This window comes from Aotus nancymaae, unplaced genomic scaffold (assembly GCF_030222135.1).
Source record: "Aotus nancymaae isolate 86718 unplaced genomic scaffold, 86718_ANA_hifiasm-v0.15.2.pri h1tg000040l, whole genome shotgun sequence".
Classification (NCBI taxonomy): Eukaryota; Metazoa; Chordata; class Mammalia; order Primates; family Aotidae; genus Aotus; species Aotus nancymaae.
The window spans coordinates 112,646,225-112,672,617 of NW_026988454.1; the positions used below are offsets into that span (position 1 = coordinate 112,646,225).

The following is a 26,393-nucleotide window of genomic DNA, read 5'->3' on the forward strand; positions in this document are numbered from 1 at the left end:
ATGTCCTTGGGAGCTTGACCTCATAACCATGTGACAGTACTTTCTATTGGTTTCCGCCATCCCAATGGTAGCCCAGCTTCAGGGTTCAATTCCTGACTTAGGGAATGAGTCCGTTATCTTATTCTGTCTATGTATTTATGTATGTTGTGTGTGTGATATAAAAGATCTTTAATTAACTGGTTTAATAATAAGAGCTTAAATAGAATATTTTGTCAGAAAAGTAAAAAGTGTAATATCATTTAGTTCATGTAACTTAAGTAATCTTTGGGAAATAAAGATAATTTTAAACATTGTTGGTAAAATAAAAATATGTTCAAAAATGTAAACATTTTGTCTAAATTATACAGGTTAGATATTAGGTTTGCTTTAAGGTCATAAACTGCTTCTTTAACTTTAAAAATTGTTCAATTTATTTTGGAGCATTAGCCTCTATATAAAGCCTGGGACGTGTTAAATTATCCGTGTCCCCTATCTATGTAAAAAAGATTATGAAGAAAAGAGATTTTTATACAAGAAAAGATCTTGTATGGTAAATTCTTGTCCTAAAGCAAAATAACTGATTGTTTAAAAAGAGGGATGTTCCTGGCCAACAGGGTGAAACCCCATCTCTACTAAAAATACAAAAATTAGCTTGGTGTGGTGGTACACTTCCACCAGGGCAGTGACAGTTTACAAATGCCATGGCAATGTCAGGAAGTTGCCCTATTTATATGGTCTACAAAGAAGAGGCACCAACAATCCATCCCTTGTTTAGTATATAATCAAGAAATAACCATAAAAATGGGCAACCAGCAGTCCTTGGGGCTGCTCTGCCTATGTAGTAGCCATTCTTTTTTGTAACAGTTTAACCTTTTGACTTGGGACTTTATATGTTGGCATACTTCCAGAGTCTTGCATTACATTTTCCCTGATTATTCCCTTGAATTACGCCATCTGCAGTGCAGTAGCCTGCTATCACTTGGGAGGGGCCTCATGCACAGTGTGTTTACTGGAGTTGTACACATGCTCACTTGAGAAATCTTTTCCGTACAAATTACAGTGTTCCTATAAAAAGTTCACCCACCATTTTGCCTCTTAGTGAGCATGCTTTAGCTCACTTGCCCAACTTCTGATGTTACTGGTGGAGGGTGTCCAGGTCTCGACATTTTGAACTAAGAATTGGATAAAATGCACAAACAAAGCAAGGAAAGAATGAAGCAACAAAAGCAGAAATGTATTGAAAATGAAAGTATACTGCATAGGGTGGGAGGAATACCAAGAAAGCAGCTCAAAGACCTGGTTATAGGATTTTCTGGGGTTACCCTTTAGAGGTATTTTCTTGGTATTCAATATTAATATCATTCACTAAAATATAACCTGAAGAAGATTAAACTTTTTTTTTTAATTTTGACAATGCTTCCCAGGTAACTAAACACGTAAAATAATCCTATTTACCTCTCTTTTGGATGTTTCAGGGGCCCTCTGTAACATATCGAAGTTAGAGGTCAAAAGGACAATTTTAAAGCTGAAATTTGATTTTGAGAAGCCTACTAAATATGTTAAAGCTTTATAAAAATTTACATTCCCATGCCTACTTATAATCTTTTACTATTCATTCAACCAGTTTGTACAGAGAGAGAAAAGCCAGAAGTCCACCTTAAAAGAAATTCTTACCCTATTGCCAGAATATCAGGTTTCTGGGTGCTCTCTCCCTAAGCAGCTGTAGTGACCCTGCTCAACTGTATGCAAACAAACACACTGCCATTAATTAAGAATATTCACAAATAGTGCTCGCTTCGGCAGTGCATATACTAAAATTGGAACGATACAGAGAAGATTAGCATGGCCCCTGCGCAAGGATGACACGCAAATTCGTGAAGCATTCCATATTTAAAAAAAAAAAAAAAAAAAAAAAAGAATATTCACAAATAGTTTACAAATTTTGGAGAAATTAGGTAGAAAGAGGAGTATGACTCAAATTCTACATAAGAAAATATACTCAACACACCTAAAGTATCAGGATGCCTAAAATACAAAAAGTTAGTTTAAGGTTAAAAAGCTGGTGTGCTTCATCAATTCCTGCAGACCTGACAAAGGTAGCCTAGGAATTCAAGATAAATGGAACAAATAATGACTTGCTAGAAATGCATAGGAAACAAAATACTATTCACAGAACCAAATAAAAGCCTTTCACTGGAAACTAACATATATATATATATAATCTTTCATTTCAAATTCAAAGACACTAATCTCCACAGGAGTCAGAAGTTTACTTCTCCTGGGTCACACAGTTCATTAGTGAAAGTAGAGATCAGAACCAAGCCCTTCCAACCCCCAGACATTTTCAACACTGCTCCTTTTATCTTAGCACACTGCTAACTTTGGATTTTACATGAATACTTAAAAGTACCTGTACTGTTCCTCTCTGTCATGGAGATCTGCTTTCCATGTGCTCTCCAATACACGTAGGCACGAAACTTACAAGCCTTCTCTTCTGGATTTGCCCTTCATACAAAATCTATCAACACTCTTCATATTCCACCATTTTGTCCTATTTCTACTACTACAAAATTAATCTGGGGAATTGTCACCACACATATTTTTACTGCCATCAATTTATCACTTTGCAAATCACCCCATGCAGTGAAATCAGGTGACTTTTATGAAACAGTATTTTGATCATATAATTTCCCAACCCTCCAAAATGTCAGTGAAATTACTTTCCCATGTTATACAGTGAAGCAATTCTCCTTAGACTTCTATACAAAGTTTCCTCAATGTTTCAACAGTCTATCTTTCTGTCTTGAATATGCCTTGTGATATAATGTTTTATCTGGCTTTGCTCTTTCAACCCTTTCCCCCTTCAAAGCAAGCCATACACATTATTCAACAACAGTTCAAATGTCAAAACCTACCATTTGGGTTTTACCCAGATCATATCAACTCACAGAACTCCCAATTACTGTATATATTTTTGGTCATCCTACTTAGCATTAAATTGCACTAATAGTATTCTTTACTTATTCATATATACATTCCTTTCTCTCATAGTACTATGAGTCTTAGAAGAAAGAGATGTTCTGTCCCTTTTTCTGTATTTCCTAAGAATCTACGTCAGGTCAATATTTATTTACATAACAAATATTTACAAACTACCACCACTATTTGGTATTGTGCTAGGTTTTAGAGATACAGCAATAATCAAGAGAGACATAGCCCATTTCTCAAATTCATGTTCACCAACAATATCTTGCATCACAGCACTCAAGTTATTCTCAATCTGATATCATCAATGTGAAGAGGGGAACAAGTCACAATTAGAGGAATGACCCTTCTTCAAAAATGAAAAATAAGATATTCATAGTAACTGATAGACTATTACAGTGCTAAGCATGCATTGTTTGGCACTAGAAAAAAAGAACAAATAGGTAGACAGAGATTTTGTGCATATAGGTATTTGAAATGTCCAATTAGTAATTTAGGCAAGATATGGTGAAAACATGAATACAGAAGTGAGAGACAGATTGAGGACCAGATTTCATAAATATTTAGAAAGGCAGGCTGTCAGGATGAACTTTGATTGGATATAAATGTAAGAGTTAAGCAGTCTATAATGACTTCTAAATTCCAAAGCTTTTGGCCAGTGCTGCATGAACTGAAATAAGCCGCAAAAGAAAACTAAACCAATGTCTGTGTGCTGATCCCTTGAAATTGCCTTGTAACACTGCCAAAAGAAAATGGCACTGAGCACCAAGTTTGTTATGGTTGCAGTTGTGCCCAGGTGAGTCTCAAGAGTTGGAGAAATCTCAAGCCCCTTTTTACACGGTTTACAGAGAACCGCGATATGACGGATGTTAATCCTTGGTTTGACATATTTTGACCCAACCCTTTTTCTCTAGGTCATAAGCTCCTTTTCACTTTGAAAACAACTGTGAATAGAAGAAAATGTACCTATTACTCATCGGCCTTCTAAGAGAAGCAACATTCTTTAACCAACGCATGTTCTTACTCATAAGTGGGTGTTGAACAATGAGAACCAACGCTTGATACATCTGCTAAACTTGAAGCCAGTAGCCTTGGGTCAGGAATTCTGAGTAATATCTTAAGAGTTGTTCCTGTTACTCTTCATGAATTTTCTCACCACGAAACTGTTGCCAGCGGGGGACGAGGGACAAGAACAGGAAGTGTTTATGAGTGAGCCTGAAACTGACAACCTGATCTGTGTAACCCGGTGTGCGCCGTTCGCATGACACTGGCAGCAAGCGTATTGCAAACTTAAGCACCTGTGACTCCCAATTCGCTCTTTAAGCTGAACTACATTAATTCAGCAGTTCTTCTCTGAATGCGAACGACTCCTTTTTCAAGTCACCCCCTGGGCATTCCGAATCCTTATATGACCTCCCTCCTCCTCCTAGTATGGCCCAGGTATGCGAACAGACATTTTCTTTCCTTATCAACCGCTGGTAATGAGAAAAAGAGAACTCCGCTTTTCACAAGGGAAAACGTGTCGCATTTTCTCCGTGGTGGGGGCGGGGAGGCGGTGGGAGAAACCCACGTAATCAGGCAGCAGCGATGAAGGCATAAAGCCCGGTGACGTCGCCCACACGTGGCGCCTGGAAAGAGCACAATCGCGGTGAGGGGCGCACCGCAGCCAGCGCCGCCCTGGTCCAACTGCAGGAAGGTTTGTGCTCTGGGGCCAGGGTAAAGATGAGACTCAGATTAGAGACTAGAAATGGCCAGGGGCAGGGAGGTGGGGTGAAGCACAGGGGAGAGAACGTCGTTGAGGTGAGGGGGCTTCTGATCCGCCTTCGAGCCTCTTCAGGCACCTGGAGGGCACATAGCTGATGTAAGGCAGACCGAGAGTTCACTTTTGTTGCTTAGCATCGACCCACCAAAACTTTCAACATGCTTCTCTGTTTAGACTATTCAAACTCTTTACCTACCTTAAAAGATAAATCATTCTGAGTACACAAGACCCACTGAATCATAATAGAAGCCTGAAGCCATTTTTAAATATGGCTTTTTACGAAGTCAAATTAAGACACTTAGTTTCTAATTCATGTTTTGAATGTACAATTATTAGAAACTAATAATTAGAATTGGGGTCATTGACTCTGCTGGACTTTATATCATCTATCGGCTTCCAGGATTAAACACACACACACACACGAAGAGATAAAGCTGTGACCCACAAATCCACATAGTTAATGCTCATTATGTGGGACACTGCTTATGGAAATGATCTTTTAAAGAATGGGTTAAAGTCCTAGATAAGGGGTTGGGAGCCTTGAAAATAGGTTGCAATTTTCCAGGCAAGTTAGGCAACCAGTAGTTACTGAACTTCAAGAAGTCCCTGTTTTTTGCTAGTGTTTGAAGGAAATATCAGGACGTTGAAACACAATCTGACCTCAGAAAGACAATATGGTCTTAACAGTGAGAACAAATAAATACAGTAAAGTATTAGAAACAATACTGAACAACTGAGTTAAATTTAAGTTTTTGACAAAGATTATAGATACCATCTATAAGGTTATTGTTCACATCTTTATTTTAAATATTTTGTTTCCTTGTTCTAGGTTTATAAAATCATACACAATGGCCCTCCTAAAGACACTCTGAAACCACGTCATCCTGATCTTAAAACACCTGCAAGAAAAGACACGGTACTTCACCATTAGTAAGTAGCAAAGAAAAAAGAATGGTAGCCAACTTTTCAACTACGTATCAATGTGGGTTTAAAGGAATAAAATGTAATTATACAGAATAGAAAAAAATATTTTTTCTTGAATATACTGTCATCATTGTGACATTGCTTTCATTGATACAATGAAGATGATTATAGGTTAGATGGTTGAGGGTATGGGAGAGAAGAGCAACAAAGAGGAGAATGTGGCATGACGGTCTGTTATAGAATTGTGGGTCATCAGATGCAAACACTGGATGATTGAGCTATACAAAAATTTTCAGGCCCATGTGTATGAGCTGATGAGGATACAGCAGCCCAGATGCTAGAGCACTTTCCTAAAGTTAGCCAGAAGATCTCTAATAGAACCAGGCTTTGAACATGGGAATCTCGAATTAGAAGATACTGATTTTTTTTTCCTATAACACTGGAAGGAAAAGCATGTCTCTTAAACACTTAGAAATCAGCAATTCAATCATACAGCATATGTTTATAGAAAGATCTTATGAGCTCAGCAAACTAGCAGGCATTACAAAGAATAAGAAAAATATGAATAATTTCTATTTATTTGTATTGTATGCATAATTTGTTTATTGTATTGGAGGTGTTACATATATTGTGCCTTCCAGTCTTCATGTTATACCAAGTGAGTTTGATGGGACAGCACCACGCTCTGAGTTTGAATCACCGGTCCTTTATTAATTAGCCAGCAACTGAGAGATGGTTAACACTCAAAATTCTCTCAGCCCCAAGGAAGGGGCTGGATTCCTTTTTATACCTTATTTAAGGTAGGGAAGGGGGAGCCTAGCTGGAGCAGAGTTTACAGAAGCAGAACAAGCAAGTTAGATAAGGAGGTTGGTAACTAGGAGGCAGGAGGTTCTCATGATTGTTGATTTTCAAGGAGCATATACACAAGTGGTTCCCATGATTGCCAGTTACCAAGGGGGTATTTGGCACTTGTCATATAATCGATCAAGGAGGGCATTCACAATGGCAAGTGGGCTTGCCAAGCAGGCTATGGTTACAAAGGTTATGTGTTTCTATAGTTCTAAGTACGTCATGACCCAGCAGAGTTAGCAAGACCCAGGTATGCACTTGAGGGAGGAGTGGCAGGAGGGATGAGGCAGAGGTCAAGATGGAGTCTATTGGCTCTCAGCAAAATGGAGTCTGTCTGGCTAACAGGGTGGGTTAGCACATTCAAAGCAAAAACCTGTGATATGACAATCTACCTTTTACATAAGAAAAAACTGAAGCTTGGCATAGATTTCTCAGACCTGCTGGTTTCCAAAGGCTGCACTCATAACCAATAAGCTACAGGTAATTGGTAACTAGAAAGTAAAAGTCATAGACAGCTGAACTATAAGAGTTCAACTATAAGGCAGAATCCTGGTAACCTTCACAGTAATTAACCTGTCTTAGGTTGTCAGTATAGAAATACTAGTCCAAAAAGGCTACATCTAGATTGTAGTGTGCCTAAGGAGAAGGGAGGACTGATTAGAGAGGAAGGACGTGATTTACTTACTCATGTTAAAAACTATGTGGGAAGCAAATAATGTCAAAAGAATTATCAGACAACTGGCAATGAAATTTGAGGTTATTGATATGAAAAATACTATTTCAGAACTTCGTTGACTTAGATTTATTTAACAAAACCAGAATTTGCTAAAACAGAAATATGTGTAATATATGTGCTGCTCTAAACCTTCCACCTTCTTTCTTTCTAAAGATAAAGCAAATATTTCATCCTGCTCAGAAAACCTACAGTAAGTGATAACAAAATAATGTTAGTTTGATATATAAAATTTTTTTACATTTTATTCTAAAAGTAAATAATGGAATTAATTCTTAGGTTTGTGACTTTAAACATTTATACTAGAACTACCCTTAATAGGAAAATGGAAAAAAATGGCTGTATAAGTATATTGTATAAGCTGCCATATTAATGATTTTAATATTAACATATACAGTTATGTATTAATGAGGGAATTATTAATATAAAAATAGAGGATCTCCATTGTGCTGCAGTAATGTCTGCTTTTTCCCAGTTAAAACTGTGTCTTTTTCAACAACTCAATGTCTCTTTCAAAATCATTGACTTTGAAGTCATAATTGGATAAAGACTAACTTCTCACATTACCTAAGAACATAGCATTGGCATAGGTTAATTAACTGTCTTAAGTCTTAATTACTTCATCTGTGCAATATAAATAGTAATGCCCAGTAAGGTATGAGAGTGAAATTGTACATCATTTTCCACGAACCATCAATAATTGTTCATTCCCTCTCCCTTTTTTGCACATCATTGAGGATAAAGGCAATAGATGGAACAAGTATCAATGATACGGTAATTAAAATAAGTGAAGCCTGAGAAGTAACGCAGATAAATTGTTTGGAATTTTCTTTCCCTTCAAGAATTTGGGAGTGCTAATTTCACACATAGGAAACAAATCAAGGCAGCATAACTTTAATTTACAGGAAAACAATTTATATGACTAATGGCAGAAAATTCAGTGTTTCCGAAACTAAGTGATTTTGTTGCTTCATCTGAAGGATGTAGGATTTTTTTTACATATTAAGAAAGGACAACATGAGTAACAAAATGCTGAGTGTCTTTTTAGGAGATAATGAAAATATTAACCAAATTTCATACCAAATAATGGAATGAGTAAACTTGAACAAGCTATATTTTTAATGCATTAATTGTATTTTTTCTAGATGGAGAAATTTGAAAATATTCACAAGAAAGAAAATAGACATAACCTCTAGTTACTCCATTACAGAAATAACAACTAATAAAGTATGCAACCATATCTGTGTAATCATAACCTTGTCATCTTAATTAGAGTCTGGTGTACATAAAAGAACAAACCATTCTATTTTTCTAGCAAATTGAGGGATGGTACATATTAAAAATAAACTTTCCTCCAAAAATTGAGATGAATAATGAATGTCAGTACTATAATTAACTATTAAGGAATCTATTTTCTTTTTGATGGTGTAAGGGTAGCAGAAGTAGTCAGAAAGAAGGGAGTATGTCTCTATTCTTTATAGATGTACCTCACGGGCATCACTAGAGTTCTTCAGCTTATTATTTTTTTTTTATTGTCACAATCAGAGTCAAGGTTGGCCCCATTACGATTCTACTGGTACCATAGGGCGATTCTTCTCTTATTCCATTGTTGACAAATATGGGAATCACAGTTCCTTCAAGATAATCGAGTTTATTACATTGGATTTCCCCTCTTAGAAGTTTTCAAACTATTTCAATGCAGACCTTCATTTTCTTTGACTTAGTTTCCAACAATGGCTTTACTACCGCTGCTGTTTCTGGTTACTGTGCTGCTTCCTTTTTTACCTGCAGAAGGAAAGGTAAGGTTAAAATGGGAAATTTTTTCAGAGCTATCCAGCAACTTTGTGGTATAGCAGGCTATTCTGAAAGTAAAGGGGTTACATAAGAGTGTTTGGTATGTCAGAGTTTCCACTGGTTCTTTCAGAGTTCTCAGAGTACTTAACATGATTATTGAGATGAAAGGCCAAGGCTATGCTATATGTGTTCTGTTTGTGTATGCTAGCCATCAGTCACATGTGACTACTGAACACTTGAAATGAGGCTTGAATGGGCAAGATGTACTGCGATGGTAAGAAACTCACCCGATTTCAAATATTTACAACAGAGAAGAAAGTATCTCATTAATTTTTTACATTGAATCCATGATAAAATGATAATATTTTGGACATTCAGTTAAATAACGTATTAGGTTCTTAGGGCAGTTACAACAAATTACCACAAGCTAAGTGGCTTATAACAACAAAACCATTCTCTCACAATTAAGGAGGCCAGAAATCTAAAATCAAAATATCTGCTGGGCTGTGATCCCTCTGCAAGGATCTAAGAGAGATCTGTTCCATGCCTTTCCCCACTTTCCAGTGGCTTCTGCCACTGCCTGGCATTCCTTGGCTTGTGGCTATATCACTGCAATCTCTGCCTCCATCTTCACATTATCTTCTCCTCTCTGTGTATCTCTTATAAAAGCACTTATCATTACATTCAGGGGCAACTGGGTAATCCTGGATAAGCTCATCCTGAGATCCTTAATTACATCTGCAAAGACTTTTTTTCCAAATAAGATCACATTTACAGTTTCTGAGCATTAGGACAGGGACATATCTTTTTGGAGACTATCACTCATTACAAATAAAATATATTATTTAAATTAATATCACTTAAAAATTAAAATTTCATAGTATGTTTCAATTATTTTTCTAATAAACATCACTGGTCTATGGATTTAAAAAGCTGATGATAGTCCTGTTGCCCCATTCTCTTTTCTGGCTTCCTTAATTTTACTCATTTTTAATGAAATTCCCATAAAAAATTAACAATATACTTATATAATCTTAAGTTAGCATAACTTCTCCACTATATTAGCACATTTAATTTTCATAGTTAGGGTATAAGAATAATTAGACTTGGCTGGGAGTGGTGGCTTACGCCTGTAATACTAGCACTTTGGGAGGCTGAGGCAGGCGGATCATGAGGTGAAGAGATCAAGACCATCCTGGCCAACATGGTGAAACCCCGTCTCTACTAAAAATACAAAAATTAGTTGGGTGTGGTGGCGTGCGCCTGTAGCCCCAGCTACTTGGGAGGCTAAGGCAGGAGAATCGCTTGAACCCATGAGGCGGAGGTTGCAGTGAGCCGAGATTGCGCCACTGCACTCCAGCCTGGCACCTGGCGACAGAGCGAGACTCTGTCTCAAAAAAAAAAAAAAAAGAAAGAAAGGAGAATAATTAGACATATTTTTAATTAGAAAACAAAAACCGTTAACTCTAAAAGTCTTAGTGTTTTGTTTAGTAATGATTGTAGAGTTAGTAGGTGGAGGGCCAAGAGGATTTTGAATTCAGATCCTCTAGTTATTTCTAATACGCTACTTAGTTTAATTGACCCCATAATATGGTAAGCAATTTTCAATGATAAAATATGCAGTGCTCAATATCTCCTGGCCAGGAAGCCTCTGAAACAGCTTTGGTCATTGCTTTTTGTTGTCACATCTTGCATTGACTCTGGGCACAGTAGACTTGCTAGGACTCTTTAGACTGGAGGACTCTGACACTCTGTTCAAACTTCATTTGGCATTCAGAAATACAGTCATTGCATTACCATAATTAAATTATCACTGTGCTGATAATTTATTCATCACTGAGGGCCTCATTCAAATAATTTGCTGTTCTTTCCATTTCTTTCCCCAAAAGATTTTCTTTCATACCCCTTTCGAATCCCCTTTTATCTCCCTGGTCCATCTCCTGATCTTCATTTATGAAATTATTAAAATGTGAGATGTCATTTGGTCTTTGACACTACTAAATGTTTGCTGATCAGATGTTCTATAAACACTCTGCCCTGTATGATTTTCTGATGTTTTCAAGATGCCTAGAAACTCTATTCATCTTTCAAAACCCCAATCCAGAATCACATTTATGAAGCGTTCTCTGTCTTCAAAGAATTGATTCCTCCTTCCTCTCTATCTTGTAGATCCCTAATATCAGTTTTGTTATCATGTGTATTGTAATTTTTTACTTGTGTCATGCCGCCTATTCAATATAAACTATTTAATATAAATATACAAGGATAAATACCATATTTAATGTAAATATATAAGGATAGATACCATATTGATTTTATTCTCAATATGTTTAAGATTTCTAGTCATGCAATAGCTTTCTTATCACATTAAAAATACATCTCTTCTTCAATACAACGTTTATCTACAAAGCAAGAAGGGGAAAGAAGCAGTAAATAATTTAGAAATTAACTTTTCACCTGTTTTGTATTGAACCCACCATAACCAGATTTTTTTAGGTCAGGAGGAAATATCCAGAGATGTTATTTTATGCTTTGATGTAATGCAGAAATCTGCCTCTACTGATATTTTATATGCACATCCTTTCTAACTTATGAGTCAGTAACTTTGCCATATTTATTGGTACAATGGCATCCACTATTAGTCCCTGTTAATAGGAACATAAAATCAGGAAAGAGAAATGCATATATACTAGATAATAATGGCAATAATGTGCTCAGACCTATGGTATAAGTACTTTGAGAGCCTTAAGGGAACTCAGTATGAGAGGAGAGGAGGAAAACTTATTGCACAGTGCCAGAAAAAATCTATAAGGGGCCCTGTCCCTTTCAGACTTATACTTCAAAATCTTGCTCATACCTATATTACATCACACTCTTGCATAAATTTAGGTCATCAAACTGCTTGGACCTTGACCCAGCAATTTACACACCCTATTCCACCCCCGGGCTTAGTACTCTCACCCCCCAACCCACACACACACAGACAAATACACAGCCACAAAGATAAACCAAATATACAGGCACTCAATTTAGTACCTTATCAGTTACATTTCGGTTACTAAAAGGAACAGTCAGCAATAGTTGATTCATTAGATATATTTGACCCCTCCAAATTGCTTTAAATTTTTTTTTTAATATTACAATGTTATCTTTTAAGTGGCTCATAAAATTTGCTACATAAGAGGTATAATGGTTTTACTAGAGTACTGAATGCAGACATACACTTCAAATGGGCCTAAACATTTTTCTTTAAAGACAGATACCATGTCAAGACAAACTGCCCCATAAAATTTAGAATGAATCATGGGCTCCAGCCTTACCCTACCTAGCAGCCTGCTCAAATGTGAATGACTATATCTCAATGTTTTTAATTTGTATGTTTGTAGTTATAAAACATTATTATTCATATGTCTATACAAATCATATCAAAAGTTCCCTTGCTGGGGGAAATAGTGGATAGGAGGCAGGACTAACTTGCAGTTGCCACTTGGATGGACAGAACAACATGTGGAGATTCACACTGTGAACTTTTGCACCAAGAACCACTACAGGAACATGGCAGGAAAACTGAAGGAATTCACAGACCCTTTGAAAGAAGTGGCTTGCCACTGCAAACTCCATGAGATAGCTGAAAACCTGTGAGTGCACAAAGTATGAAGGAAGAAAGTCTTCCTTTAAACACACATCCTCACTGAGGAAACTGAAAATCCAGATCATGGGAGAAGGATTTAAGCTTACTTAGAGCTGAAATGAATTTAGAAAGCCATGCAAAATAAAAAAGAAGAAGCAGTGAGAAGAGCCCTGTAGGTACTGCCAGTCCCCATGGAAACCCAGGGAAGCCATTTTTGACTTTATCTCACAGAGGTCCTCAGGGAGGGCAGCCAGTGGAATTAGGGAAAGGCCACAGGGAGGAGACTTCCAGCTGAACTTTGTAATAATTTTGACCAAGTAAAAATTATTGTGGGCAGATCTGGGAGTGTGAATGGGAAGTACAGATATATGTACAAAGCTGCAGCAGGTGGGGAGTAGGGAGAGGCCTGAAAGCCCTGCTTACTGTCTCAGTGGGAAGGCTTATAGCTTGGAGCAAGATCTCAGCCTTGCACAACAGAGGCCTGGATATAAATTCAGCTCTATTGGCTGTTGAGGGAGCACGGCAAGAGTGAGACTGGCCTTGCTGGCTGAGTAGGAACTTAGTGAAGTCTGTCACTGCTGGCTTTCCCCCACTTCCCTAGTGACCTGTATGAAGTAGCAGAGGCAGCCATAGTCCCCCTTGTAACATAACTCCATTGGCCTGAGAACTACACCCCCATCTCCCACAGTGGCCACAGCCAGCCCCACCCAAGGACAGTTGGAGTTCATATATGCCTAATCCTGCCCAGGGTTGGGCGATGGTCTTTCTCTTCCCAACCTTGTAGCCAAAGACAAAAGACATAAACTCATGAAAGCTCTATGGTCCCACTCATCACCTGAAAAACCTGAATACTTATTCAGGTGACCTAAAGCAAACTTGTATCCCCCATATTACCACAGCTTATGCTGTCTTGAAACCAACTCAAGCTGTTACAGCAGCTCATAACAGAACAACCCTGCTCCAAGGAAGGAGAAAACAACAGCTAATTCTACCGCCTGTAACATTCTGGCTAACCAGAGGTCCTGAGACTGTCCACATGACAACTTCACTGTTAGCATAACCAGCATTCAAGAAAACGAGTGTACTGAACAAAACTACAACCAAGCACTCTCACAGAGTCCTCTTTACTCCCCTGCTACCTCCACTGGAGCAGGTGCTAGTATCTATGGCTGAGAGACCTGAAGATGGTTCACATCTCAGGACTCTTTTCAGGCACTCTCCAGTACCAGCCCGAAGTCCAGTAGCTCTGCTGGGTGGCTAGACCCAGAAGACCAATAACAGTCGCTGCAATCTGGATCTCAGGAAGTCCCATCTCTAGGGGAAGGGGGAGATCACCACATCAAGGGATCACCCCATGGGGCAAAAAGAACCTGAACAGCAGTCCTTGAGTCCCAGATCCTTCCTTGGACATAGTCTACCTAAATAAGAAGGAACCAGAAAAACAATTCTGGTAATATGACAAAGCAAAGTTCTATAACATCCCCAAAAGATCACACTAGCTCACTAGCAATGGATCAAAACCAAGAAGAAATCTTTGAATTGCCAGAAAAAGAATTCAGAAAGTCAATTATTAAGCTACTCAAGGAGGCACCAGAGAAAGTTGTAAACCAGCTTAAAGAAATTTAAAAAGTAATACAAGATATGGATGAAAAAATTTCCAGAGAAATAAATATTACAAATAAAAATAATCACAACCTCTGGAAATGAAAGACACATGTAGAGAAATACAAAAAATACTAGAAAGTTTCAACAATAGAGTCTAACAAGTAGAAGAAAGAACTTCAGTGCTTGAAGACATGGCTTTCAAATTAACCCACTCCAACAAAGACAAAGAAAAAATAACAAAAAGAAAATGAACAAAGAATCCAAGAAGTTTGGGATTATGTGAAATGACCAAAGCTAAGAATAATTGATGTTCCTGGGGAAGAAGAGGAATACAAAAGTTTGGAAAACTTATTTAAGGGAATAATTGAGGAAAACTTTCCTGGCCTTGCTAGAGATCTATACATTCAAATATAAGAAGTTCAAAGAACACCTGAGAAATTCATCACTAAAAGATCATGATCTGGGCACATAGTCATCAGTTTATCTAAAGTCAAGATGAAGAAAAGAGTATTAAGAGCTGTGAGACAAAAGCATCAGGTAACCTATAAAGGAAAACCTATCAGATTAACTGCAGATTTCTCTGCAGAAACCCTTTAAGCCAGAAGAAATTGGGGTCCTTTATTTAGCCTCCTTAAACAAAATAATCATCAGCAAAAAATTTTGTATCCAGCAAAACTAAGCTATAAATGAAGGAAAGACACAGTCTTTTCCAGACACGTGCTAAGAGAGAGAACTCGCCACCACCAAGCCAGCACTATAATAACTACTAAAAAGAGTTCTAATCTTGAAACAAAACCTCAAAAACATGCCAAAAATAGAACCTCCTTAAAGCAGAAATCTCATAGGGCCTACAGAACAATTACACAAAGAAAAAAAATCAAGGTATTCCGGCAACAATTATCAAGATTAACAGAATAGAACCTCATATCTCAATATTAACATTGAATGTAAATGGCCTAAATGTTCCACTTAAAAGAAACAGAATGGCAGAATGGATAAGAATTCAACAACCAAGGATCTGCTTTCCTCAAGAGACTCACCTGACACATAAAGATTCACATAAACTTGAAAGGATGGAGAAAGATATTCCATTAAAATGGACACCAAAAGCAAGCAGTAGTAACTATTGTTATATCAGACAAAACAGATTTTAAAGCAACAATAGTTAGAAAAGACAAAATTGGGCATTATATAATGATAAAAGGACTAGTCCAGCAAGAAAATATCATAATCCTAAATATATATATGCATATAACACTGGAGCTCCCAAATTTATAAAGCAATTACTACTAAACCTAAGAAATTGGATAGACAGCAGCACAGTAATAGTGGGGGACTTCAGTACTCCACTGACAGCACTAGGCAGCTCATCAAGACAGAAAGTCAACAAAGAAACAGTGGACTTAAACTATACCATAGAACAAATGGACTTAACAGATATTTACAGAACATTCTACCCAACAACTGAAAAATATACATATTATTCATCAGCATATGGAATGTTCTCCAAGATAGACCATATCATAGGCCACAAAACAAACCTCAATAAATTTAAGAAAATCAAAATCATATCAGTACTCTCAGACTAGAGTGGAATAAAATTGGAAATCAACTCAAAGGAACCATCAAAATCATGCAAATACATAGAAATTTAATAATCTGCTCCTGAATAATCACTGGGTCAACAATGAAATCAAGATGAAAATTAAAAAATTCTTTTAACTGAACACTAATAGTGACACAACCTATTGAAACCTCTGGGATACAGAAAAAGCAGGGTTAAGAGGTAAGTTCATAGCCTCAATCAAAAGGTGTGAAAGCGTACACGTAGACATTCTAAGGTCATGCCTCAAGGAACCAGAGAAACAAAATCAAGCCAAGCTGAAACCTAGCAGAAGAAAAGACATAACAAAGATCAGAGCAGATCTAAATGAAACTGAAACAAAAAAAGCAATACATAAGGTAAACGAAACAAAAAGCTAGTTCTTTGAAAAGATACAAAACTGGTAGACCATTAGTGAGATTAACCAAGAAAAGAAGAGAGAAGATCCAGATAAACTCATATAGAAATCAAATGGCAGATACTACAACCAATACCACAGAAATACAAAAGATCATTTAAGGCTACTATGAACACTTTCATGTGCACAAACTAGAAAACCTAGAAAAGACAGATAAATTCCTGGAAATATACAACCCTCTAAACCAGGAAGATATAGAAACTCTGAACAGAACAGTAACAAGCAGTGAGATTGAAACGGTAGTAAGAAGAATTATTACCAATCCTATTGAAACTATTCCAAAAGATAGAGAAAGAGGGAAGCCTCCCTAAATCAGTCTATGAAGCCAGTACCACCCTAATATCAAAACCAGAAAAAGACATAACACAAAAAGAAAACTACAGACCAATATTTCTGATAAACATCGATGCAAATTCCTCAACAAAATTCTAGCTAACTGAATCCAACAGCATATCAAAAAGATAATTCACCATGATCAAGTAGATTTTATCCAGGGATGCAGGGATGGTTTAACATGCGCAAGTCAATATATGTAACACACCACATAAAAAGAATTAAAAACAAAAATTACGTGATCATCTCAATAGACACAGAAAAAGCATTTGACAAAATCCACCATTTCTTTATGATTAAAACCCTCGGCAAAATCAGTCTAGAAGAAACATATCTTAATGTAATAGAAGCCCTCTATGACAAACCCACAGCCATTATACTGAGTGGTAGAAAGCATTCCCACTGAGACCTGGAACAAGACAAAAATCTCACTTTCACTACTTGTATTCAACATAGTACTGGAAGTCCTAGCCAAAACAATCAAACAAAGGAAAGAAATAAAGAATATCCAAATCAGTGAAAATAAAATCAAACTGTCACTGTTTGTCAATGATATTATCGTATACCTAGAATACTCAAAAGATTCATCCAAAAAGCTCCTAAATCTGATAAATGAATTCAGTAAAGTTTCAGGATACAAAATCAATGTACACAAATCATAGCACTGCTATACACCAACAGCGACCAAGATGAGAATCAAATCAAGAACTCAATCCCTTTTACAACAGCTGCAAAAACAATAATATAATTAGGAGTATACCTAACCAAAAAAGTGAAATACCTCTACAAGAAAACTGCAAAACACTGCTGAAAGAAATCATAAATGACACAAACAAATGGAAACACATCCAGTGCTCATGGATGGGTAAAATCAATATTGTAAAAATTACCATACTGCCAAAAGCAATCTACAAATTTAATGCAATTCTCGTCAAAATACCATCATCATATTTACAGAACTAGAAAATACAATCCTAAAATTCATATAGAGCCAAAAAGACCTGCATAGCCACAGCAAAATAAAACAAAAAGAACAAGTCTGAAAGCATCACATTACCCCACTTCAAACTATACTACAAGGCTAGAGTCACCAAAACAGCATGGTACTGATATAAAAATAGGCACATAGACCAATGGAACAGAATGGAGAACACAGAAATAAAGCCAAATACTTACAGCCAAGTGATCTTCAACAAAGCAAACAAAAACAAAACGTGGGAAATGGACACCCTATTCAAACAGTGGTGGTGGGATAATTGGCAAGATCCATGTAGACAAATGAAACTGGATCTTCATCTCTCGCCTTATACAAAAATCAACTCAAGATGGATCAGATACTTAAATCTAAGACCAAACCATGTAAGCTCTAGAAGATAACATCAGAAAAACTCTTTTAGACATTGGCTTAGGCAAAGAGTTTATGACCAAAACCCAAAAGTGAATGCAAGAAAAACAAATATAAAAAGATGGGACTTAAGTAAACTAAAATGCTTCTGCACAGCAAAACAATCAACAGAATAAACAGAAAACCCACAGAATGGGAGAAAATCTTCACAAGTTATGCATCCAACTAAGGACTAATATCCAGAATCTATAAGAAACTCAAACAAATCAGTAAAAAAAAAAAAAAGAAAGAAAGAAATCCCATCAAAAAGTGGGCTAAGGATATGAGTAGACAGTTCTCAAAATAAGATAGACCAAAGGCCAATCAACATATGGAAAGCTGCTTACTATCATTAAATATCAGGGAAATGCAAATCAAAACCACAATGACACTAATGCCTTATTCCTACAAGAATGGCCATAATTGAAATTTTTTTATATAACGGATAATGGCGTGGATGTGGTGAAAAGGGAACACTTTTATACTGCAGGTGGGAATGCAAACTAGTACAAGCACTATGGAAAACAGTATAGAAATTCCTTAAAGGACTAAATGTAAATCTACTATTTGATCCAGCAATTTCACTACCGAGTACCTACTCAGAGAAAAATAAGTCATTATATGAAAAAAAAGAAACTTGCACATGCATGTTTATAGCAGTACAATTCACAATTGCAAAAATATGGAACCAGCCCGAATGACAATTAATCAATGAGTGGATTAAGAAAATGTGTCATATATATATATATTATGTAATACTACTCAGCCATAAAAATAAATGAAATGATGGCATTCGCAGCAACCCAGATGGAGTTGGAGACCATTATTCTAAGTGAAATAACTCAGGAATAGACAAAGCAAACATCATATGTCCTCACTTATAAGTGGGAGCTAAGCTATGAGGATGCAAAGGCATAAGAATGATACAATGGACTTTGGGGACTCGGAGGACATGTGGGGGCGAGGAGGGATAAAAGACTATAAGCTGGGTACAGTGTACACTGCTTGGGTGATGGATGCACGGTAATCTCGGGAATCACCACTAAAGAACTTATCCATGTAACCATATACCACCTGTTCCCCCAAACTATTTTTTAAAAAGTTCCCTTGAAACCAGAAATCAGCATCTGTGGCCTGAGAGGGGTTTTCAGTTTGTCATGCCGTGAGTTACTCCCAATTCCCAAAGCTTCAATCTACCACTTTCCTATTTAAACGTTTCAATCTACTTTATTATTTAAGTCATATCTCCAACTTAGATTTATTGGCAATGCTTAACAACTAATACTGGCTTTTAATATTTTAAAAATTTCAATATTTAATATATGTACATGATAACTAAATATGTTGCACGTTTTACAGTGATCTTTGTTCTCTTGAATTAACTTATTCACTATTATATGAAATTTACAACATTGTTAAATAATAATTACAGTTTTTTAAAAATTTTCTTTTAGGATCCTGCTTTTACTGCTTTGTTAACCACTCAAGCAGAAGTGCAACTGGAGATTGTAAATAAACACAATGAACTAAGGAAAGCAGTCTCTCCACCTGCCAGCAACATGTTAAAGATGGTAAGAGGAGTACTGTAAGGAGAGGGGTGTGAACCAGCTGTGGAAGGAGTAGATGGCTGGCCACTGGCATCTCTTAAGAACTTTGTGGTTTACAAAGTTGTGTCTCTGTTTTGCTGTTTTATTTGAACTGTTATATGGAGAGGATTGTATTCCTGTTTTTGCTTTTTAAAAAGGTTAAAAAAAAAACTGTCAAGTTACTCAGTTTGGAAGGCAGAATTAGAAGGCCAATATTCAGGCATCCAGTGTTAAGCCACTACACTTTTTCTTCATTCTCTTTCCTGGTTTAAAATCAAGAATTTCCTTTTTCTTCAGCATCAGTGGCAGCTGGTGAGTAAAGCCCACTTCCCAGGGCACAGTCCCTGAAAGACAGGTATCTCCAATATAAAAGCAATGGTCTACATATGAAAACAAATGAAACTGGAAATAACGTTGGCCAGCTTATTACTATTAAAATATAATTAGAGTATGTTATATGCTTATCAATATTTACACTAGCATCATTAATAAATATCCTAGGTATGGCTGCTTTGCTATCATAAATAATCACATATTATTGTCTTAGATATTTTGCTTTTTAGATATATTACCTACGGACTTCTCTTCTTGTGCAAACTGGCATCAGAACAGATAAAAACACAAAAAAAATTTTAGTAACAGTAATATTAGAGAATACGTCTACAGAAATTTTAAAGTATTTACGAATCAGATTATGAAGTGTATGTTTCATTGTGGCTGAATGTGAAAAGTGTATTTTATTTTCTTGTGACATTTAGGAATGGAACAGAGACGCAACAATAAATGCTCAAAGGTGGGCAAACAAGTGCACTTTACAACACAGTGATCCAGAGGACCACAAAACCAGTATGTAAATTACTAAATATTTGTTGAATAAATAAATGATAAAATAACAACAGAGCATTGTAGGATGCTCTATAATAAGAAGACTTTGAAAACAAATGTTACTTGTACTGCTGTCTTTTTGAAGTCAAAGTATCTGTATATAGAGGGATATTTACAATAAGAACCTGTTGTGCTTTTTTTATTGGGTACATTATGCAAATAATTTTGCTTCTCTCCACCAGCTCATAAGTACAGCAGATTTTATATCATCCTTTTGTGTAAGTTAAAAGATGAGAAAGCCCGAATTTGAAATGAAAGTGACTTACCCAAGAACACAATCTGAAACAGTGTCGTAATAGATTTTTTTTAACCTTTCCCATTTCCAACCCACTGCCATTTTTGTTAATTTATGTAGCTATCTGATGTTTTGAAATCTATTTTTTATTCATAGAATATATCAAATTTATGATGCATTGTTCCTAAGTTTTGCTCTAAAGTATTTAACCTTCTTTAATTATTTAAAAATGTATCATAGTCAAAATTTCTATAAAAACGAATATTTTTGAATATATTATTTTTAACATTTTCAATATCAGGCAATCAAGTATTTTGTGTGGACTGGATACCTACAATGCATAGAATACTATATTCAAGTTTTAAAATGACAAACCAAGGATTATAAAAACTAGCAAATGCCCAAATAATTTATGAAATCTTTCTAGGCTGCAAGGCACTTCTTGACAAACTCACAAGGACTTCAGCCTGTGATATCTGATTTCCTGGTTAAGAGAAAATCCATACATTTTGAAAACTGTTACCCTTCCTGGTGTCAGTTTTCTCTTGATTGGGACTCTTAAAGATGGCCTATAAAGTTTTTTTTTCATATTTAACACAAAGTCATATACATTTATTTAGGGTCCTATATTTGAAATCTCTGTTGAGGGTTACTAGAGCAGAAGACAAAATGTAAGAGTTGGTCACTGCCTTTAGCAAGCTTACAATGTAAAGCTAGGACCAATCAAAGCATACACATGTGGAAAATTTAGCATGCAAGGATTTCTAAAGAGCAGAGTGTTAACCTACTGAACATTTTATGTGGTCAGGCCAGCCTCAGTGTGTTAGGCAGTTTGGTGTTCTAATGAGCTTTATGGCTGATAAGGAACTGAGGCACCCCTTTATGTATTAATCAACAGTTAGTATCTGCTGGACCCTGTGTTTGAAAGGCAACATCTCTGTTTGTGTAGTCAATTTCTTTTACCACTGCATGATTTGTTACCTTGCTCATGAATGGTCTTCCCCTTAGGTACAAGATGTGGTGAGAATCTCTATTATGTCAAGTGACCCTACTTCCTGGTCAGCTGCAATCCAAAGCTGGTATCATGAGAGCGTAGATTTTGTCTATGGTGTAGGACCAGAGTCCCAATGCAGTTGTTGGACATTATACTCAGGAGAAGAATGCATGAAAATACCTATGTCACAAATGTTCTAATAGAGGAAAGCTTCTCCAGATTATGACCACTGCAATGTTCATTTTAGGAGAACAGCCTGAGTGGGTATAATACAGTCTTGACATTTGGCTGCTGAAGACCTGTCATTTTTGTCCATGGTCGGTCAAACTTAGTATAAAAGCATACTCTGTATTGTTCCTACATTATAAATGATAAAGTGATGAATGTATATGAAAATTAAATATTTTTAAAGTTTATGACTTTGGTTCAATAATTTAAATATTTTATATGGTATATGCTTGTAAACCAAAACTAATATTTTTCAGTTTTATTTTTGCTATTTGTTTTATTAATATTTTTCCCCTTCTCTAATGTACTTTTGTATATCTTTTCTGTTGTGGATTTGCAGCTTGTTTGGTACTCAACTTACCAGGTAGGCTGTGGAATTGCCTACTGTCCCAATCAAGATACTCTAAAATACTACTATGTTTGCCAATATTGCCCTGCGTAAGTATACTCTTTAGAGTTTAACGGCAATAATTCAGTCTGCAGTTTATTTACACACACGCACACACACACACACAAACACACACACTCATAATTACCACTACAAATCATTCATTTATTTGGGTCTCAATGGCTATGAAGGACATCTTTATTTCAGAATACAGAAAAGATAACATCTTAAGCCTCTGATGCTAAGAATTGTTCACAGAAAGCTCTGTAACCATCTTGTAAGGTCTTGATTTGTATCAGTAAACATGCCCCTTCATTAGACAATATGTTTAGAGCTATCCACAGTAAATATTGGATATTTTAAGGATATATTCACAATATATCTGTTAGTTTAAAATTTCTTTAATATTTGAAATTCTTTACCACTGGAGGCTGCAGTGAGGGGCAGAACTACAGAATTCGTTTCAAGACTAGATAGCGACGATGATGTAGGGTTCCAGTCTGAGAAATATAACCTCCAAACTCGTTTTCCTTCAAGTACCTGTTAGGATTTAAGTAGAGAGATTTGAAAAGCCATAGGAGAATGTGTCCAAACTTACTGGCTGGTCTTCAGAGGGAGCCATCAGCAGTCAGGTGTCAGAATTAACAATTGAAATAGTACATGAGGGAAGGCAAGAGAACTAGAACTTTTAAAATCTTTTTATATCTGTTTCACAGTTTTCCAAGAGCTCATACACATACAGCTATATTCTAGGCAAAGAGACAGATTCAGCTGCAGTTCCTGGGTCCTTACCCGACTTGGTCTATTGAGATTTGGACTCCCATGTATTTTCAAATGAATTTAATGGCCAATAGAATAATTATCATTATTCTATAGTTAGTAATTACAAAACTATTATACCCTGGATATCAGTGATTATAAAAACTTTTTTTTAACATTTTATTTTATTTTTTTTAAGTTTTGAGATAACAAAAACTAATATTCCTTTTTAGTAAAACATGCCACCTCTAGAAATTCACAAACCTCCCTAAGTAAATCCGTACAAACACACAAACCACTACTTAAAAATTGCAACCTCCATCTAGAAAAAAACTATTCTGGAGCTATATTTTGCATAGTTTCTGTTAAAGACTTTATGTTTTTTTTCACTTTTCAAATGTAAAATGATATTTAACATTGGATATTCATTTTCCTGCTACAACCTGCTACTCCTGGGATCTTTTCTTCTCTCTCTACAGAATATGTTTTATCCCTAATTTACATCTTGGAGTACACTGCCTTAGTAATTTGACTAAATATACTGGGAGATGAAAAGGGTGTTGCCACACTGAAAATACTCTGAAAATTTTAGACTCTTTTTATCCCAATTTAGTTGCCCAGCCTGTGGAATTATGGTCAAGAAGATGTCATGTAGGAAGCATTTTCTTAATTTGTATTGTTATCTAAAATACACATTGCAAATTGTAATTTTTCAGATTTGTTAGCATACTAAAAACATTGAATACTATTTATGTATATTTGATAGTTGATATTGCCCTTAGAGTATAAACAATAAAGTGAAAAATATTTGACGTTGTGTATTTCAAATTTCAGTGGTAATAATGTGAATACAAAGAATACCCCTTACGAACAAGGAACACCTTGTGCCAGTTGTCCTGGTAACTGTGACAAAGGACTATGCAGTAAGTTTGAAATGATTAGCTTGCTATTACTTGTTATAGAATTTCTTATTATAAAGAAATAGATATTTTCTTTAGTTTATATAATTTAACAAATCTCCTAAAGTAACTAATTGAAATAACATATTTTAGAAAAAGCCAAAGAAAATTCAACAAAGTCTGCTTAAACAAACATTTTACACACTGCAGTAGTCTGCATATTATTGGTAATGAAAAGCATATTCCCGTATGTAGTATAATGGAACATTTGTCATCAGTGTGTTTTTGTGACTCTACAGAGCCCATTAACATTAACCATACACCTTTTTGGGAAATAGTTAACTTCTCAAAGTTCATATCACTGTATCAAAATTGATATTTTAAAACAATCAAAATGTATAAATCTAAAGTGTGAGACCATATTATGGCTCAATCTAAACAGGTACACTGAATATTACTGTTTATTTGTGCTAATGTGCTTGTCATACTGACTTCCTCACTTCTTTTTTATAGTATAATTAGGATCATAGTGTTTGCTTTAATAAATGATTACTTGCCCTAAAATTTCATGACAAAACTCAACCTGTATACAATATTGGCTCATAGAACCTATGCACATAGTTTTGCAAAAGGAGAAAATGAAATAAATATATCTCATTTAATAAATTGCCATGAATAGAAGTAAAAATAGCTTCTGGCTTTCTGTAGTTGGGAAACTTTTATTAAAATTATTATGAATGACAAAGTTGACACAACTGGGTGAGTGCTGGCCAAAAGAAGAAAGGAATGAGTTCCAGTTATTCCAGTTCCTGGCTTAAATTACTGAGTAGCTGGAGTGTCATTTCCCTTAGATTGTGGTTGTGGTGCAGAGAGAGCACTCCTGAGAATTGTCAGCCTTGTATCTAATACAAGGAGTTTAATTTGAGATTTGTTAGTTTGGGGCCTCTAGGGAACATCCAAGTAATAACATTAAAAGGAAAAGAGCATACTGTCCTTATTTTACACCCATCAAGATTATTTACTAAAAAAAAGGATTGGAGTGTAAAGCCATGATGCCCAATATGATGATATGATGGAAACAGTCTCTATCAACATGTGCTACTAATCAGTTTGAACACTTCAAATCTGGCTAATAAGATTAAGAAACTATAATTTTAATTCAAATGTAAATACCTATGTGTGGCTAATGGCTCCCATATTTGGCTGTGCAGGTATAGAAAAATTTAGTTACATTCATATTACTCTGCTCACTGAGGGGGAAAATTAGGTCAATTTATTTTAGAAACATATCACTAAATGTAGAATTTAAACAGTGATAGATTTTGATGGACTTATCAGTCAGCTCAATTAAGACACTCCTTTGTCCCTTAAGATGTGAAAGACCAATTGTAGTGTAAGTGATACTAACTTGTTCGTTCCCTCCTACCCCTCCCCACACACTTTCAATGTATAGTTTTGCTATTACTGAAGAAAATGATAATGAGATAACTAATCTGTTTTTATTACAGCCAATAGTTGCCAATATCAAGATATCCTAAGTAATTGTGATTCCCTGAAGAATACAGCTGGCTGTGAACATGAGTTGCTCAAGGAAAAGTGCAAGGCTACTTGCCTATGTGAGAACAAAATTCACTGACATGACTAATAAGCATTGTACAGGACTACATGGATAAGGGCTGCATCATTTAGTTGACACATACCAGGGGAAAGTTTTATGTATGTTAGTTACAAATTTGATTTCAAAGAGCAATGCATCTTCTCCCAAATCTTCACAGAAATCGTTTTCAGGCAATGATTTACAAAAATAGCATAGTGTATGATGATAACTTTGAACTCTGACAAAAATGTAGTGCTTTATATTTAATGAACTGAACCAGGCTGAGGATTTTGAAAATTGTAAAACCATAGGATTAGGTCACTAGAGCTTTGGATCAAAATGATGAGTTACATGCTTCCTGAAACATGCTAAAGAAGAAGACTGTAACGTCATTGTCATTCCTACTACTTGATTTTTTGCTAGCGTAAACAATAAACTCAAAGCTTTACATCTGCATTTGTCTTATGAACTTTCTTTTAAACAAAATAATCAGCTTTTAGAACAAAGAACTTTTCTAAGCAATCACGATATGATTCTTATGCAATATTTTTATACCATTCATAATTAACCCCAGCTAGATTCATCTGAGATACATGATAAAACAGAGCAAAATTTTCAAAACAGAAAAAAAAATTTCTATAAAGTTAAATTTTAACAAAAAATGAATCAGTTCTACTCTCATTTGCTTTCTCCTTTTTGATATTTTAATCTCCCTACTGGTTTAGTTGATTTTTTTCAAAGCCAACAAAAAAGGCACAATTCAACGGAATATACAAATATAGACTTCGAAGAAAACAAGTGGAATAATCAATATTTTGGAGA

General features: G+C 35.8%; 1 protein-coding gene and 1 non-coding gene across 2 annotated transcripts; both read left to right on the forward strand.

The window, feature by feature from the left end:
• Positions 1 to 1,768: 1,768 nt before the first annotated feature.
• LOC135268478 (U6 spliceosomal RNA) lies at positions 1,769 to 1,873 on the forward strand. Its single transcript, XR_010336795.1, has one exon. It is a non-coding gene; the product is annotated as a U6 spliceosomal RNA (small nuclear RNA).
• Positions 1,874 to 4,106: 2,233 nt separating this feature from the next.
• LOC105709561 (cysteine-rich secretory protein 2) lies at positions 4,107 to 25,610 on the forward strand. The gene is given in 11 exon segments (XM_064360378.1): positions 4,107 to 4,210; positions 4,311 to 4,404; positions 5,556 to 5,642; positions 19,455 to 19,571; positions 20,345 to 20,432; positions 21,715 to 21,740; positions 21,742 to 21,827; positions 21,829 to 21,868; positions 22,269 to 22,366; positions 23,910 to 23,998; positions 25,483 to 25,610. Coding segments are annotated over 11 exon segments (957 nt in total).
• The last annotated feature ends 783 nt before the right edge of the window (positions 25,611 to 26,393 follow it).